The sequence below is a fragment of the Rhipicephalus microplus genome, chromosome X, assembly GCF_043290135.1.
Source record: "Rhipicephalus microplus isolate Deutch F79 chromosome X, USDA_Rmic, whole genome shotgun sequence".
Lineage (NCBI taxonomy): Eukaryota > Metazoa > Arthropoda > Arachnida > Ixodida > Ixodidae > Rhipicephalus > Rhipicephalus microplus.
The window spans coordinates 409,389,664-409,403,547 of NC_134710.1; the positions used below are offsets into that span (position 1 = coordinate 409,389,664).

General features: G+C 45.5%; 1 protein-coding gene across 3 annotated transcripts in view; it reads right to left on the reverse strand.

Moving 5' to 3' along the window:
• Positions 1-722: 722 nt before the first annotated feature.
• The window catches only part of LOC142777400 (diencephalon/mesencephalon homeobox protein 1-like), a 104,395-nt gene continuing 91,233 nt past the window's right edge, over positions 723-13,884 (reverse strand). For all 3 annotated transcript variants that reach the window (XM_075881750.1, XM_075881751.1, XM_075881749.1), the window contains one exon: positions 723-1,569. In XM_075881750.1, the coding sequence (XP_075737865.1) occupies positions 1,316-1,569 (254 nt within the window). In that variant the 3' untranslated portion in view covers positions 723-1,315. The remainder of the gene's footprint in view (positions 1,570-13,884) is intronic.

Here is a 13,884-nt window from a genome sequence, read left to right on the forward strand (position 1 = left end):
TTGCTGGCTACCCACAACGGCATCGAAATAATTATTTCTGGGTAGTAAGCCGGTATGCGCTATGCTATCTTTCGTCATTCGTCTGTGAAGGGTGGTATCCGTTAAACACTTGCAAGGGATTTTGTGCCAATTGTTTATGCAGTGGCTGTCGATGATGAGAAATTATGCCTGAAGTGGGAATATGCCATAGCTAATAGGCAATCAATAACAAGCTGTTGTAAAGGGTTGGAGCATTGGACGACGCACTCGTTATGCTATTCACATTGTGTGACGCCTGGTTGTTCATTTGCTGTTCTAAAACGCTTTAGTACTCATATTTACGCGATTCATTCCCCGACATCGCCTAAGGCAAACTTGCGAAAAAGTCTCAAGCACCAGCGTAGCTTAGTGGTATAATGCTGGGCTGACACGCAGCGCACCCTGGTTTGAGCCCCACTGTTTCGTTAAAACTAGTTTTTTTATTTTGTTTGAAGTGGTTACGAACACCGGAAGTGGCAGCGGCGGCGGATAACTATGGCGCCGCGCATGACCCGAGTTGAGGTTTGGTAAGAGCTTTTGCTGTAAAAGCTTGCGCCCTATTCAGTGGGAGTCTCTCTCGGCCATTCAAATCTCGCAAAGATGTGAGGGAAGCGCTTCCTTGGAATTTTACGGTAGATGATGACAGCCCCAGAGGCGCCGGTCATTGGAGCAATCGGCAAGATATTCATGGAAAGAAACTGACATTTTCTAGCGAACTTGTTTAATTCACTCGTACTCGTCGTGTGCACAGTCAGAATGTACAAGTAACACTTTATGAAGGCTCAGAAAAAGTCTGCAATGAGAAGATAAACACGCTCACCACGAATGATCAAATTTTGAAACCCTATAGCAGCTGACTGTGTAGAAGCAAGTAGAGACATCGATACAAAACATATTTTCATCGAGGTACGTAGAGCTACGCTGAAAATTGCCTACGCAAAAAAAACAGCAGCACTGTCTATTTGGTATAAAAATAGCTCATGTCACTGTTATACAACGAATAAAATGACTGGAAAATGCCAGTGAAATAGAGCACATGGTACATTCAATTATTATGTATTAACAATATATCCATCACTTCAAGAGAAAAAGAGGCAAGCTCGAATTACCTGGAATAGATATATATCTAGTACAAGTAGAAAAAGTAGCTGTGATGCCCTTGAAAAGTTCCCTAGAGTCAAACTTCGTGTCTAAAGGTAGTTTAGCCGAGATAACTGCTCGACAGGTATTGGTTTCCCCAGGTTTTCAGCAGTGAAATTTACGGAGGCTAAAATGCTAGAGGCCCGTACATACGTAGTTAGAAGCCCACAGTAAGGAACCTCAAATGGTCCGAGCCTCTGGAGCTCCCCAATATAGTGAGCCGTAATAAAATAGTGATTTTAGTTGGTAAACAACACAAACGATTGAACATTAAAGTCCAACGTTGGAGTATAATATGCATACTTTGGTGCAGACGTTGTTGCTGGTCATACAAGGATTCCTGTCGCAGAAGCTGAATGTTGCCGCCAGCAGCCACAGGTTCACTTGTACGGACTTTCGGGTCTGGGCGCCCTGCAATGCATAAAACAACAAAAATTGCACAGTTATTCTATAAATATGACGAATTAGACTAGAAATAACGTCAATGAGGTGAAAAGCTACATTGCAGCGATAAATTATTCCGAGCATTTTTGTATTAGGTGCCTTAACTAGCTAGTAACTTGTACGTGCATAACATGTGGCTTTGACTTCTAACGTGCCATTAATTTATTCGGACAACATTGTGCTTCGGTGCGCCTTCATTCGAATTTCGCCGCTTTCCTGTCCCGTGTTGTTCTGGTGTTCCACCGCACTTTGTGTGTGCCGGGCTCAATCAGGGTTGATTTTTTTCAGGAAATTAGATGATGAATTTCGTGAAATACGTGCAACTTTTGTTATTTTTAAATAATGGGTACGCCATTTGTTATCACGCACTAAAACTTCTAATACAAACAACTGCACTTTGATACTTGTTGCGGCTTAACGTCCCATAACCACCATATGGTTTTGAGAAACGTAATAGTGGAGGGCGCCAAATATTTTGACCACCCACCTCGGGTTCTTTAACGTCTGCCTAAACCTAAGCAAACGGTGCTCAAGCATTTTCGCCTTCAACAAAAATGCAGCCACCGCAGCCGGGATTTGATCCCGCGACCTGCAGGTCAGCAGCCGAGTGCCTTATAAAGTAGACTGCCGTGGCAGGTGAAACAGCTGCACTTATGTCAATGACTAAAATTTTAATGAGTAACTGATAATTACGAGCGTGAACGTGATTTCAATGGTGGGAAGCATTTTCGCCTTGATATAAATCTCACGTGTGAAGGCGTTAGAGGGCTGACCGTCATAATTTTTTTAAAAAGTCTGTATTGCCTAAAAGGCTTTTATAATAAGTCATATAAATATAATATTTTCAAGTATTATCAGCTGGCATGTCAAATTGTCATAACACCCAACGAAGTGATAACAGAAGCTTCCTTATCACTGGCAAATGGATGTCACTAAAATCAATATCTCTCGAAGAAAAAAAACTAAAACAGACGGGTGCAAGAAATGGACCAACGACAGCTCTATAAGTCTTTTTATCTTGTTTTTTTTTCACCCTCAACATATAGGACAAATTTCTTTTTAACTGAAAGTGAAAATTGTTGTTCGTTTGTACAGGCCAAAAAGCAAGCTCGCACTTTCGGACTCCAAAGTACATTTTTCAGAGCAAGCGTTATTTAGCACGTTTGAGACAGGCTGCATACTTTAATTTCTGTTCAAAGTGGTCATTGCAATGCATTACTTCCGGGGGGCGTGTTGCCGGCTGTACGAACACTGGTTGGTGCTACGTTAAGTTATTCTAGAGTTGCCTATGCAAAAAAAAAAGAACTTGTAGGGCACAGTCGATCACGCCGTTATTTCAGAATTATGCCAGATGGAGATTTCGCCTTAGCGTATTAAAAAATGCGTATTCAGCGATCTCTAATGGTTCGCTTCTGCCCAAAACAGGGAGAGAAAACAAATAAATGAAAGGTGATTAACAATGTGCGAGTATCCATTTTACCACCCGGTACAAAGGGAGGATAGAAGGGGTGGAATTAGAGAATAGACGATAAGTTTCTTTTGTGTACACAGGCGATAAAGACGGCCTACGTCACTGCAGTGCACTCATACGATGACGCTTGTTTGAGAAGGACGTAGATAGTGATCTTGTACGGCACCGTGCTTCTATCCTTCTCAGTGCCAAGAATTCACCAATAAAAAAAAAGCTTTTGCGAAATTGTATTACTTCGCTTCCTGCCCTTAAAAACGAACTAAGAAAAATTATGAACTTGAAAACTTGAACAGTTGTCCCAAAATGTGATGATGCCTATTTGGTAAATCCTGGGGCTATGAAGTCCCTGATTGTGTGCAACAAAAGTTTCACACCGAAATTATTTTCAATAGAATATTGAGGGCATCCACGCTTGAAAGAATGTACTATACACGTTGTCGTTCACACTACAACATCAAAAAAAGCTGTTGCTTATCACGAGGACGTGGCCCAGCTCTCGTGCAGTATGCAGAAGTTTTCATTCAATCGTTTTCCGAATATCACTGGACACATGGCGCCACTTCTCGGAGCTTATCGAAACGAGCTCACGCTTATTTTGGCAAGACAGATTTGGACACGCGAATATTAAATTGCGGTGATTTGTAGCCTTTAAAACAACGGTACCCAGTCGGGTGCTATGGCATAATGGAGGCTACTTTATTCCATGAGTGTTTATTCATTCGTGTTCTACGTTAAAAGTCATAGTGACGCTGGAACAACGGTAAAAAAATGATCAACCGACCATGACTGACTCACAAGTAAGGAATGGAATCAAACGAAAGAAATCTGTATGACATACTAGACCTTGTTGCGAAGTTTTGTCGAATAGTACATATGCAGCAATATGCAGAAAATTTTAGTTTGAATAGTAGACAACAAAGAAACCTGGTAACCTAACATATGAAAATGAATATAGCCTACGACGACGTTGTATGATTGTAACCTTAACTCGTCGTGTGCCTGAGATTTTTCCAATTTAGGTGCAGCGCAAAACTGCAGCCTTTAGCTGAAATTCTTCGTACTTCGAAATATGCGAATAGAACAGTAGTTATTAGAGCCTAGGTCTCACAATTTCTCATTTGTTTCGAGCTCCAGCATTACCCTGGGAAACACGCACTGAGCCGAAAGCGCCGCATAATGTTAAACTGAACGAAAGCGATCTGCATGCTTCGTGCAGCAGCCGACACTATAGTGGTGCCATGTGCTGTTCCCAAGTGTGCACTTAGCTATTCAAACTAGCCACCTGTATAATTTTCTTTTTAGTTTTCCGTCGTGACGATGCTTCAAAGACCAACGGCTACACAAAACTCACAGCGTACGCCGCACAAAGCAAGTGATTCCGGGAATAAGTACATGGCGAAAATTCGCAGCTAGTTAGTTCGCAGCAAATTTACACCTAAAGCATGCTAACAGATATTTATACTTTGCTCAAAAAACCATATGGCAGCCAAAAAATTCAAGGCCAGCTCGAAAAGTGCAGCATAGTCACAGCGAAAGCTAGAAGAATGGCGTTTCAGAGCATTTTCTAAACACTCACTGGATAACGGCGGTGCGCACACGCGTGATGTCCACTATGGCATTAATAATAACACCGTTAGGGTAGTACCCAGCATTCGTTAAGCTATATTTTGCCATTCTTCTGAGAAGCATGGTATCCGCTAAACTATTGCGAGGAATTTTGTGCGAATTGTTCATGCAGTGGCTGTGGACGACAATGAATTAAGCTTGTAGTGGGTATGTGCCACAGTTATTAACTGAACAAAAACAAGCTTTTGTAATTGGTTGGAAAATTGGACGACCCACTCGTAATGCTATACGCATTGTGCGACGACTGTTTGTTCTTTCGCTGTTTCAAAACGCTTTAGAAGTCGTATTAACGTAATTCATGCTTTCCCAAAACCAAGCGTGCCTAAGGCAGGTTTGCCTACAAGTCCGAAGCATCGACTTGGCCAGTGTTTGAGCCCCACTGTGTCATTGGTATTCCTTTTTTTGCTCATTTCGCGCGATGTGGTCCCGGACACCGGTGGCGAACGATTGCACCTCTGCGTGATCTTTCGCTGCAGAAAATTGTTGAGTCTGTTATCTACACTTGCACGGCTAAAGCCATCGACAGATCCAGCAAGTTTCTGTCGTATGCTCTTGTTTTTCGGCCGTTGCACAATTAAATATCGGTACACTTCTGTAAGTGCGCCGTTCGTGAACAGGAAAAGTGAAAAAGAAGTCCTGGATGCGTGGCAGAGTAAATTGGAGACCACGATTTGTTCCCTTTGTACTGACTGTGCCCATTGACAGCACTAGCGAACGAAGCCACGCCACGTCATTTTATTGTGCTAAGTGACGGCTTACATATTACGTGCGAAGTTGGCACATTAAAAAGTTACTGAAGCTTCATGCAGCCCGAGTAACGGCTAGAGACGAATCCGATCTACAGCCCGAAGATGAATAAATCAGCAATTATTTTGAAACCTGATCATCACTTATTATGGAACCAGAGCCTTGTCATCCCGACATGTTTCAACGGAGTACTCACCCGATTTGGAGATATCGTCAAAGGAAAACTATTCGTCTCCTTTGTATGTAGTGTCAACAATGTCCCCACACAAGAGTCAGAAAACACGTGCAAAAATTATTTTCAATTTAAAGTACTCTTAGCTGACCATCGGGAAGCCAGCTCTCCGGCAAGGAACATTATCCCGAAGAGTGAAATAGTTACTCAATTTGCAAGCTGCAAATCCTGCGCGCAGTCGAAATCACAAAAGTCACGGTCCAGTGACCCTGACAGAGTCAGAGTTTTGGGATTTCGGGACAATTCACTCATCGTTATTTTCGTGCACCACGAGCAGATGACAGATTTGGTGCTAGTATGTCACCAGTTGCCCTCTTCCCGTGACGTCACACTGCTCTAAAGCATCACTGAGAAGCCACTTCTAGATATCGAAACAAAGTATATTTTAAGGTCGCTTATATTCGATGTCGTACCAAGCCCCCCAATAGTTCCTTCAGCTTCCTCGACACCAGTACTTTTATTTCTAATAGCAGTCTGAAATCTTCAAATGTGTGTCAGTACTCATTCCAGTAAATCTAAAATAAATAAAAAACAGTTTATCAAAAAGCGCATTTCTGGATTATTGTTTCACAATAGCGGAAACAACAGTCTTGCCACGTGAAGACACTTGGCTCGCGTAACAACACGGGAAAAGAAAGTGGTACGCCACCTCAGAATTCGCGCACAAAGCGCTATGAGGGCAGAAGTTTTGATAGCGTGTATACTATGATATACATACATCGCAGTCGGATGAATGATGTACATTGTAGCCTGAGGGGGCAAACGACTTAACATATCCAGGTTCGAAAAGTTTTCTTGCGTCAAGTCGTAAAAATACAAATAAATACACTTCGCAATACTTGACTTAGGACTAGAATATTTCAGCTCAAAATTCCAACACGAAACTTAAACCTTGAATTTTTTCTATCAAAAACGTATGATGGTGCACCCGATGCCAGTGGTGAAGGACGTGTTACGGTCACATGCTGCTGCCTCCAAAGCTCTCTTTCAGCGTCCCTTGAATGCCGGGTATATTTTAGGTATATTTTAGGTCTAATTATTTGTGCGGTGAGAGAGTTAGTCTCAGGATAGTAAGGCACTGGTTATTTAGGTATAATGTTTCTTTCACCTACCCAATCAAGCAGCTTCTGATTTCTGAACGCTGGTCAATAGCACAAAACGAGGACCTTGATGCATTGAATATTTCCCTATAAATGTGCAATGACAAAGTTCGCGTCTTCCAGCTTTTGCGGCCACAAATAGTGTGCACTCATCTACGGCGACCAGAAATGTTTGAGTTCTTTTAACGCCTTTACTCTTCGTAGCTTTAGCGAAGTCGAGCTGCACCACTTATACAGATATGGTAGAGTAATCCGGCATAAACATTTCATTTCCACGTGCTTTGCATTTTGGCTTCATCTTTTGACACTAACTAATGTAATGGCATAATTGGCAACATTTGATTTCATGTTGTCCGTGTCAATATTTGAGCGAGTTTGCGGCACTCTTGAAGAATCAATTGTGCCCCTCTGACTGCGGACTGCTGAGATTGAACTTCACAACTTCAGGCACTTTTGTTTCTAGAACACATACTTTCTTGTTGCTCAGCTTTCTGTCCTGCGTTCCCTCTCAAAGCCTCATCAAGTTTATGTTTCCATGCGGAACTTCTTGTGGCACATGAAGTCGTAAAAGAGCATTAGCACCCCGATGCTCAGGTTCTGGTTTATGAGTTATGTGAAAACAGAATCAGTGAAACTCGCTCCCCCATACAGACATTCTGCCCTTTGACTGTGCAATTTGCAACAGATGTCTACGCCTGGCTATGAATAAATGAATTGTAATGTTTACCTTCCAGTTAACTTCTCAAATTCCTGAGGGCCGTTAGAGCAGCTGGAGTTTAGGTGTTTTCTCGTCACGTGACTTTCCTGCGTTTTTTTAATGTGCAAGGATAATCTATCTTGACCAACTGTTTCAGATAGCTCGTTCTCGTTGCAGCACCTGCAGCTTGCTGAGAAACATACATGTATCGCTCAAATGATAAATCAAAGTAATTCGGTGAAATACATGGTTTTAACAAGTTCCTGATAAATGGTATCACGCTTATCGGACCAGACGAATGAAATTCTTTTTTGAGTCAGTCAGGTCAAACATTGCTTTTCATGTAGAGTTCTCTACATACGCTTGGAAGTGCCCTGCGAGTCCTAAAAAAGTGCTAGGCCCCACGTACAGTGGGAACCAACGATATGGGAAGCATGACAGAGGAAGGTGGAATTGTCACATTAAAATTAGCACAACGTTACGAGGTGGACGTAAATTATGAAGTTCATGGCTTTCATGTCATATAATTATGTTTGCACCTGTCGTTTGTCTTTATAGTTCATTCACGTCACGTAATACCAAATTTGGTATATGTGAAGCTACCTAAACAGCCGCAAGCGCGCAACGAGCGTAGCATGCGGTGATCTTTTACATTAGACGTATGTCATGATTATTATGAATGGGCATGTAATTTACATTTGTCGTCTGTTCGCGTCTCTTATTACCAAATGTATTATATGTGAAGCTAGCGAAATGATTGCGAGTGCGTTATGGGCGTGACATGTAATCATGTTCTAAGATGACACGCATGTCATGATTATCATGTTTGCACCAGTCGTACACCTTCGTCATTCATTCAAGCGCCATAATACTAAATTTGGTATATATTGTCAGGGGGGTGAGAGAATGAATGAAATAAATATATTTACAAAATATACAGAGAGAGTCAGAGGCAGCTGCAGCCAAGATGGTGGTACAACAGCAACAACAACACGAGCGCGATCGCATTCATTGTCTTCGTCGTCTACCTGATGCTCTCTCGTTGCCGTGTAACATATTACCCCCCACCGCCGGTAGCACCGTTTCGGCGCCTAAAGATGAGTAGCATCATATGCGGTGATGTATGGTTTCAGAAGGGACACGTGGACGACGTCAGTGGCGAGTGCGGAAGATGACGACTGACTGTCCAACGGAGCGATCTCATATGTGACCTCAGTAAGCTGGTGTAAAACCTTGTAAGGCCCTGATTAGCGAGATAGGAGCTTCGATGAGAGGCCAACGTGGCGGCATGGTGTTCAGAAGACGACTAATGAACCTGGAGAGTAGGAAACTACTCTGTGATGGCTATCGTAGCCGGCCTTCTGACAGAGCTGCGAGCCAAGAAGACGTTCCCGTGTGATTTGGCAGGCCACTTGAGCCCGAGCAGTGGCATCCCGGGCGTACTCTGCAACCGTTTGTGTAGTTCCCATGCGATTTTGCGGGCCACTTGAGCCCGAGCAGTGGCATCCCGGGCGTACTCTGTAACAGTTTGCGTAGTTGATGGGGGTGGAGTCTCGAAGGGTAACGCAGGATGGCGGCCGAATACTAAATAGAAGGGGGGGGGGGGGAGTGAGCGTTGTCTTAGCATGACAAATTGCATGCGAATGTCGCATAAGGCAAAGTACTATCCCAACCAAAGTGATCTTTGGAAACGTACACGGAGAGCATTGTTGTCAAGGTTCGATTTAGGCGCTCGGTAAGACCATTTGTTTGCGGGTGGTACGCCGTAGTGAGCTTGTGAGGCGTCGATCACGAGTGAAAGATGTCACTTACTATTTTGAAAGAAATGAGCGACCACGATTGGTCAACATTTGTCGAGAAGCGCCATGGTGAAGAATTACGTCATGAAGGAAGAAGTCCGCGAAGTCAGTGGCACAGCTTGTTGGTAGCGCTAGTGTGATAGCCTATCTTGTGGCGTAGTCGGTGCCTACGGCTATCCACTTGTTTCAAGTGAGAGAAGTAGGAAATGGTCCAACGAGATCGAAACCGACGTGGTAGAAGGGAACGGTGTGTAAGTATATTGGTTGGAGCGGACCAGCTGGTGGCAAGGTGGAATTTTTGGAGCGCTGACAGGATTCACAAGCAGCAACGTATCGGCACACAGAACGGTAAAGGCCTGGCCAGAAGAATCTACGCTGCACGCGATCGTACGTGTGCGTGACCCCGAGATGGCCAGCGCTTGGGGCGTCGTGAAGCTGTTCAGGAACAGCGGAACGGAGTGCCGCAGGAACTGCGAGTAGTAGCTTTGCTCCCTCGGCGCTGCTGTGGGATCGGTAAAGAATGTCATCGCACAGAACTAACAAATGTAGCGACGGGTCTATGTGGTGCAAACGTAGACTCAGCATGATAGACCTCAAGTGGACATCACTGAGCTGTTCCTTGCGTATGTCGGTGAAATCAGACATGGCGAAGACACAAGGGTCAGAATCATATGCTGAAAGGACGGGTGGGTCCATGGGGTGACGGGATAGACAGTCGGCATCCTGGGACATAAGGCCAAATTTTATGCCTCGTCAAAGCTGTATTCTTGAAGTTTTAAGGCCCAATGGCCAAGTCGTCCAGTTGGATCTTTAATGGACGACAGCCAGCACAAGGCATGGCAATCCGTAATTACCAAAAAGGTGCGACCAAACAAGTATGGTCGAAATTTTCCGGCTGCCTAGACTAGTGTGAGGCACTCACGCTCTGTCATGGCAAACTTGCTCTCCGAAGGAGAAACGAAGCGACTAGAACAAGCGATGACGCGATCCTGTCCTCGTTGCCGCTGAGCGAGAACAGCACCGATTTCATGTCCGCTGGCATCGGTACAAACTTCAGTATGGGCTGACGGGTCGACATGGGCCAAGATTGGTGGGGAAACAAGCAATGTTGTGATCGTGCTGAAAACAGTTTCTTGGTCAGTGCCACAATAAAAAGGCATGTCCTCCTTCAGTACTTCTGTAAGTGGTCGGGCAGTGACAGTGAAATTCTTCAAGAAACGTCGAAAATAAGAACACAGGCCAATAAAACTGCGTACATTTTTTGCGAAACGTGGTACGGGAAAATCCTTGACAGCTCGAATTTTGTCAGAATAAGTTTGCACGCCTCAAGCACTGACAAAGTCGCCCAGTACAGTGATTTCCCAATGGCCAAAGCGACATTTCGAAGAGTTGAGCTGAAGTCCTGGTGTCCGGAAAACTTCAAGAACAGCCAATAGGCGGCAAAGGTGGCTTTCTAATGTAGGCGAAATTACGATCACGTCATCGAGATAGCCCAGACATGTGGACCGTTTGTAACCACGCAGGAGAGAGTCCATCATCCTTTCAAATGTAGCTGGGGCATTACACAATCCGAATAGCATAACCACGAACTGGAAAAGTCCATCCGGTGTAATGAATGCGGTGTTCTCACGGTGTAGATGATCGACAAAAATCTGCCAGTATCCTAATCGTAAGTCTATAGATGAGAAGTAGGCAGACACATGTAGGCAGTCGAGAGCATAGTCAATCTGTGGCACTGGATACACGTCCTTACGTGGTATTTTGTTCAAGTGACGGTAGTCTACGCAGAAGCGCCAGCTGCCATCCTTCTTCTTGATTAGCACGACTGGCGATGTCCATGGGCTGCAGGAAATTTCGATGACGTCTTTTGTGAGCGTTTCTTTAACTTCGTGCTGCATAACTTGTCGCTGAGCATTAGACACGTGATGAGGACGTCATCGGATGGGGCTGGCGTATCCAGTATTAATTCTATATGTTACGAAGGATGTCTGACACAAACGGAGGTCATCAAAATCAAAGATGTCTTGGTAAGATTTTAGCAGGTGCCGGATATCAGCTGTCTGTGCTGGCAGAAGGTCAGGGGTGATCACCTTGTCGATGGTGGCATCCGCTGCGCTCTTCAAGGAGGAGAATGGAGTATAGGATGAAGAAGATTCGGCAACGAACGGCAAAATGCCAGCATCTATAGAAGAAATTTTTGCCAAAGTCATACCTTTTGGGATAACTTAATTGCACCAGCTGAAGTTTAGGATCAGAAGACATGCTGTATTTTCCGAGAGTGTCAAAAGTGTGTGAGGCACGGCACCATTTTTGGCCAGCAGAACATCAGCAATAGGTGTCAGCATGTAGGCACCGTCGGAAACAGAAGGACAGATCTCAGGTTCACGTAGGTAACGGCTTGAGGGGCTAGGCGAACGTGATCTACAAAACACAGACGTGGTTGAGCTGGTTTTGGGTCGTTATGGTAACACGGTAAATCAAGTGGAAGCTTGCCGGGTTCACAATCAATAAGAGAAAAGTGGGCGGATAAAAAGTCCACGCAGATTAAAAGTTCATGGAAATGTTTATCGAGCACAGCGAATTGCACTTCCGTGGAGTGACCAGCAACACTTATACGCGCGGAGCACATTCCAAGCACGGGAAATGTGCCACCGTCGGTGACCTGGATGAGCTGTACTGTGGGAGGCGTTAAAACTTTCCTAAGGCGGCAACGAAGTTCTGAATTCATCACTGATATTGTAAGCACAATATTGACAACGTTTGACCTTCATCTTCTTCATCTGTATATAATCATCATCACAAAAAACGTCGTCTTCGTTCGAAGTGTTGATCAGGCGATTCGGCCTAATAAACGCCGCCGAGACTTCAACGCTGCTACTGTCTTACAGAGTGGTGGAGGTGCTTTGATCCCCAAGTCATTCCGGCGTCACGTTCCCCTGGAGCTTCGTTCGGGTCGCCACTTGCCTCCCCCGTCCGCTGTCATGGCTCAAGAACCGCTGCCCGGAACATCCAACATCCCTGTCCAACAAACCATTCCTGCGTGGATCGTCAATGCCCGGCAGCGCGACCCACCAATCTTCTGTGGTCTTCCGCGCGACGACCTCGAGGTATGGCTAAAAGAATACGACATGACCAGTGTTTATAACCAATGGGATGAGCCTCGAAAACTTCGTCACGTCGCCTTCTATCTGTCCGATGTCGCGATAACGTGGTTTTTTACCCACAAGAGCAGCTTCCCAGATTGGCCTACTTTTGCTCAACAAGTCCGTAGGATTTTTGGAAAACCGAACATCCATTCCGAAGTGTCGAAACGAAAGCTCGACGGGCGTGCCCAACTTCCCGGAGAGACGTACACTTCGTACATTGACGTCCTTGCCCTTTGCCACCGCGTGAACTCGGCTATGACAGAAGCTGATCGTGTTCGCCACATCATCAAAGGGATAGGCCATGTCGCGTTTAACGCTATGGCTGTTAAAAACCCACCACCGTTGAGGACATCATCACGACATGTCAGCATCTTGATGAACTCCAAGCCATTCGATTGCACCCAGACTACCCAGACGGCTGTGACAGCCGGCCTTCTTTGGAGGCGGATTTGCGCGCGCTGATTCGCACTCTGATTCGCGAGGAAGTTGAAGCGCAAGGGTTGTCATGTGCACCCGCCCATCGGCCTCACTCTCAATCTGCTGGTCTGCGCGACATCATCAAAGAAGAGCTTTCATCCATGGCTGGCGCTCTACCATCGAACACTGCGGTGCCACCAACACCACCCGTGACGTATGCGCAAGTCGCTGCCATGCCACCTGCCTTGGTTCAGCACGCGCATCCTGTTCCTGCGCGGTCCAACGTAGCAGCATTTGCACCACACTCGCCTGTCCCAGCACCAGTACTAGCGCCTGTGACAGCTCCAGCACACTACGCCCCCTGGCGCTCGCCTCGCCCAACATGTTACTATTGTGGCATTCGGGGCCATATTTCACCATTTTGCCGCAAGCGACAACAGGATGAACGCCGTGGCTACGATGTTTACGAAAGGGATTCGGAGCCACCCCCGAACCAGTACTAGCGACGCCCTACGACACGTTCCTTCTCTCCGATTTCTCCTCTCGCCGCACCTCGCCCCTGCTATCCCGGACGCCGCCGGTCTCCTTCACCTCTACGACGCTCAACATCTCCTCTGAGACCGGCTGTACCTACTTCTGACTACCACTCGGAAAACAAGCTGGTGCAGTTTTTGGAGGGAAAGCTGCATCACTCGAACAAACACCAAGACCTCCAGAGGGCCCAGCCAACTTGTTATTAGTGTATGCGGAAGGGGTACCAGTTCAGGCATTGGTGGACACGGGGGCTGCTGTTTCTGTTATTCATGCGGATTTGTGTACTCGTCTACGTAAGGTTACCACACCTTATACTGGCACTCTCTTACGTAGCGCAAATGACTCGCAGATACGGCCATATGCACAGGGCACCGTTAGAGTTTTCATTGATGGGATCCGGCATCATATTCAGTTTGCCGTGCTGGATTCTTGTGCTTTTATGCTTATTTTAGGATGGGACTTTCTTTCTGATGCTGCTGCTTCCATCTCTTGTCGACAACGACTCGTACATAT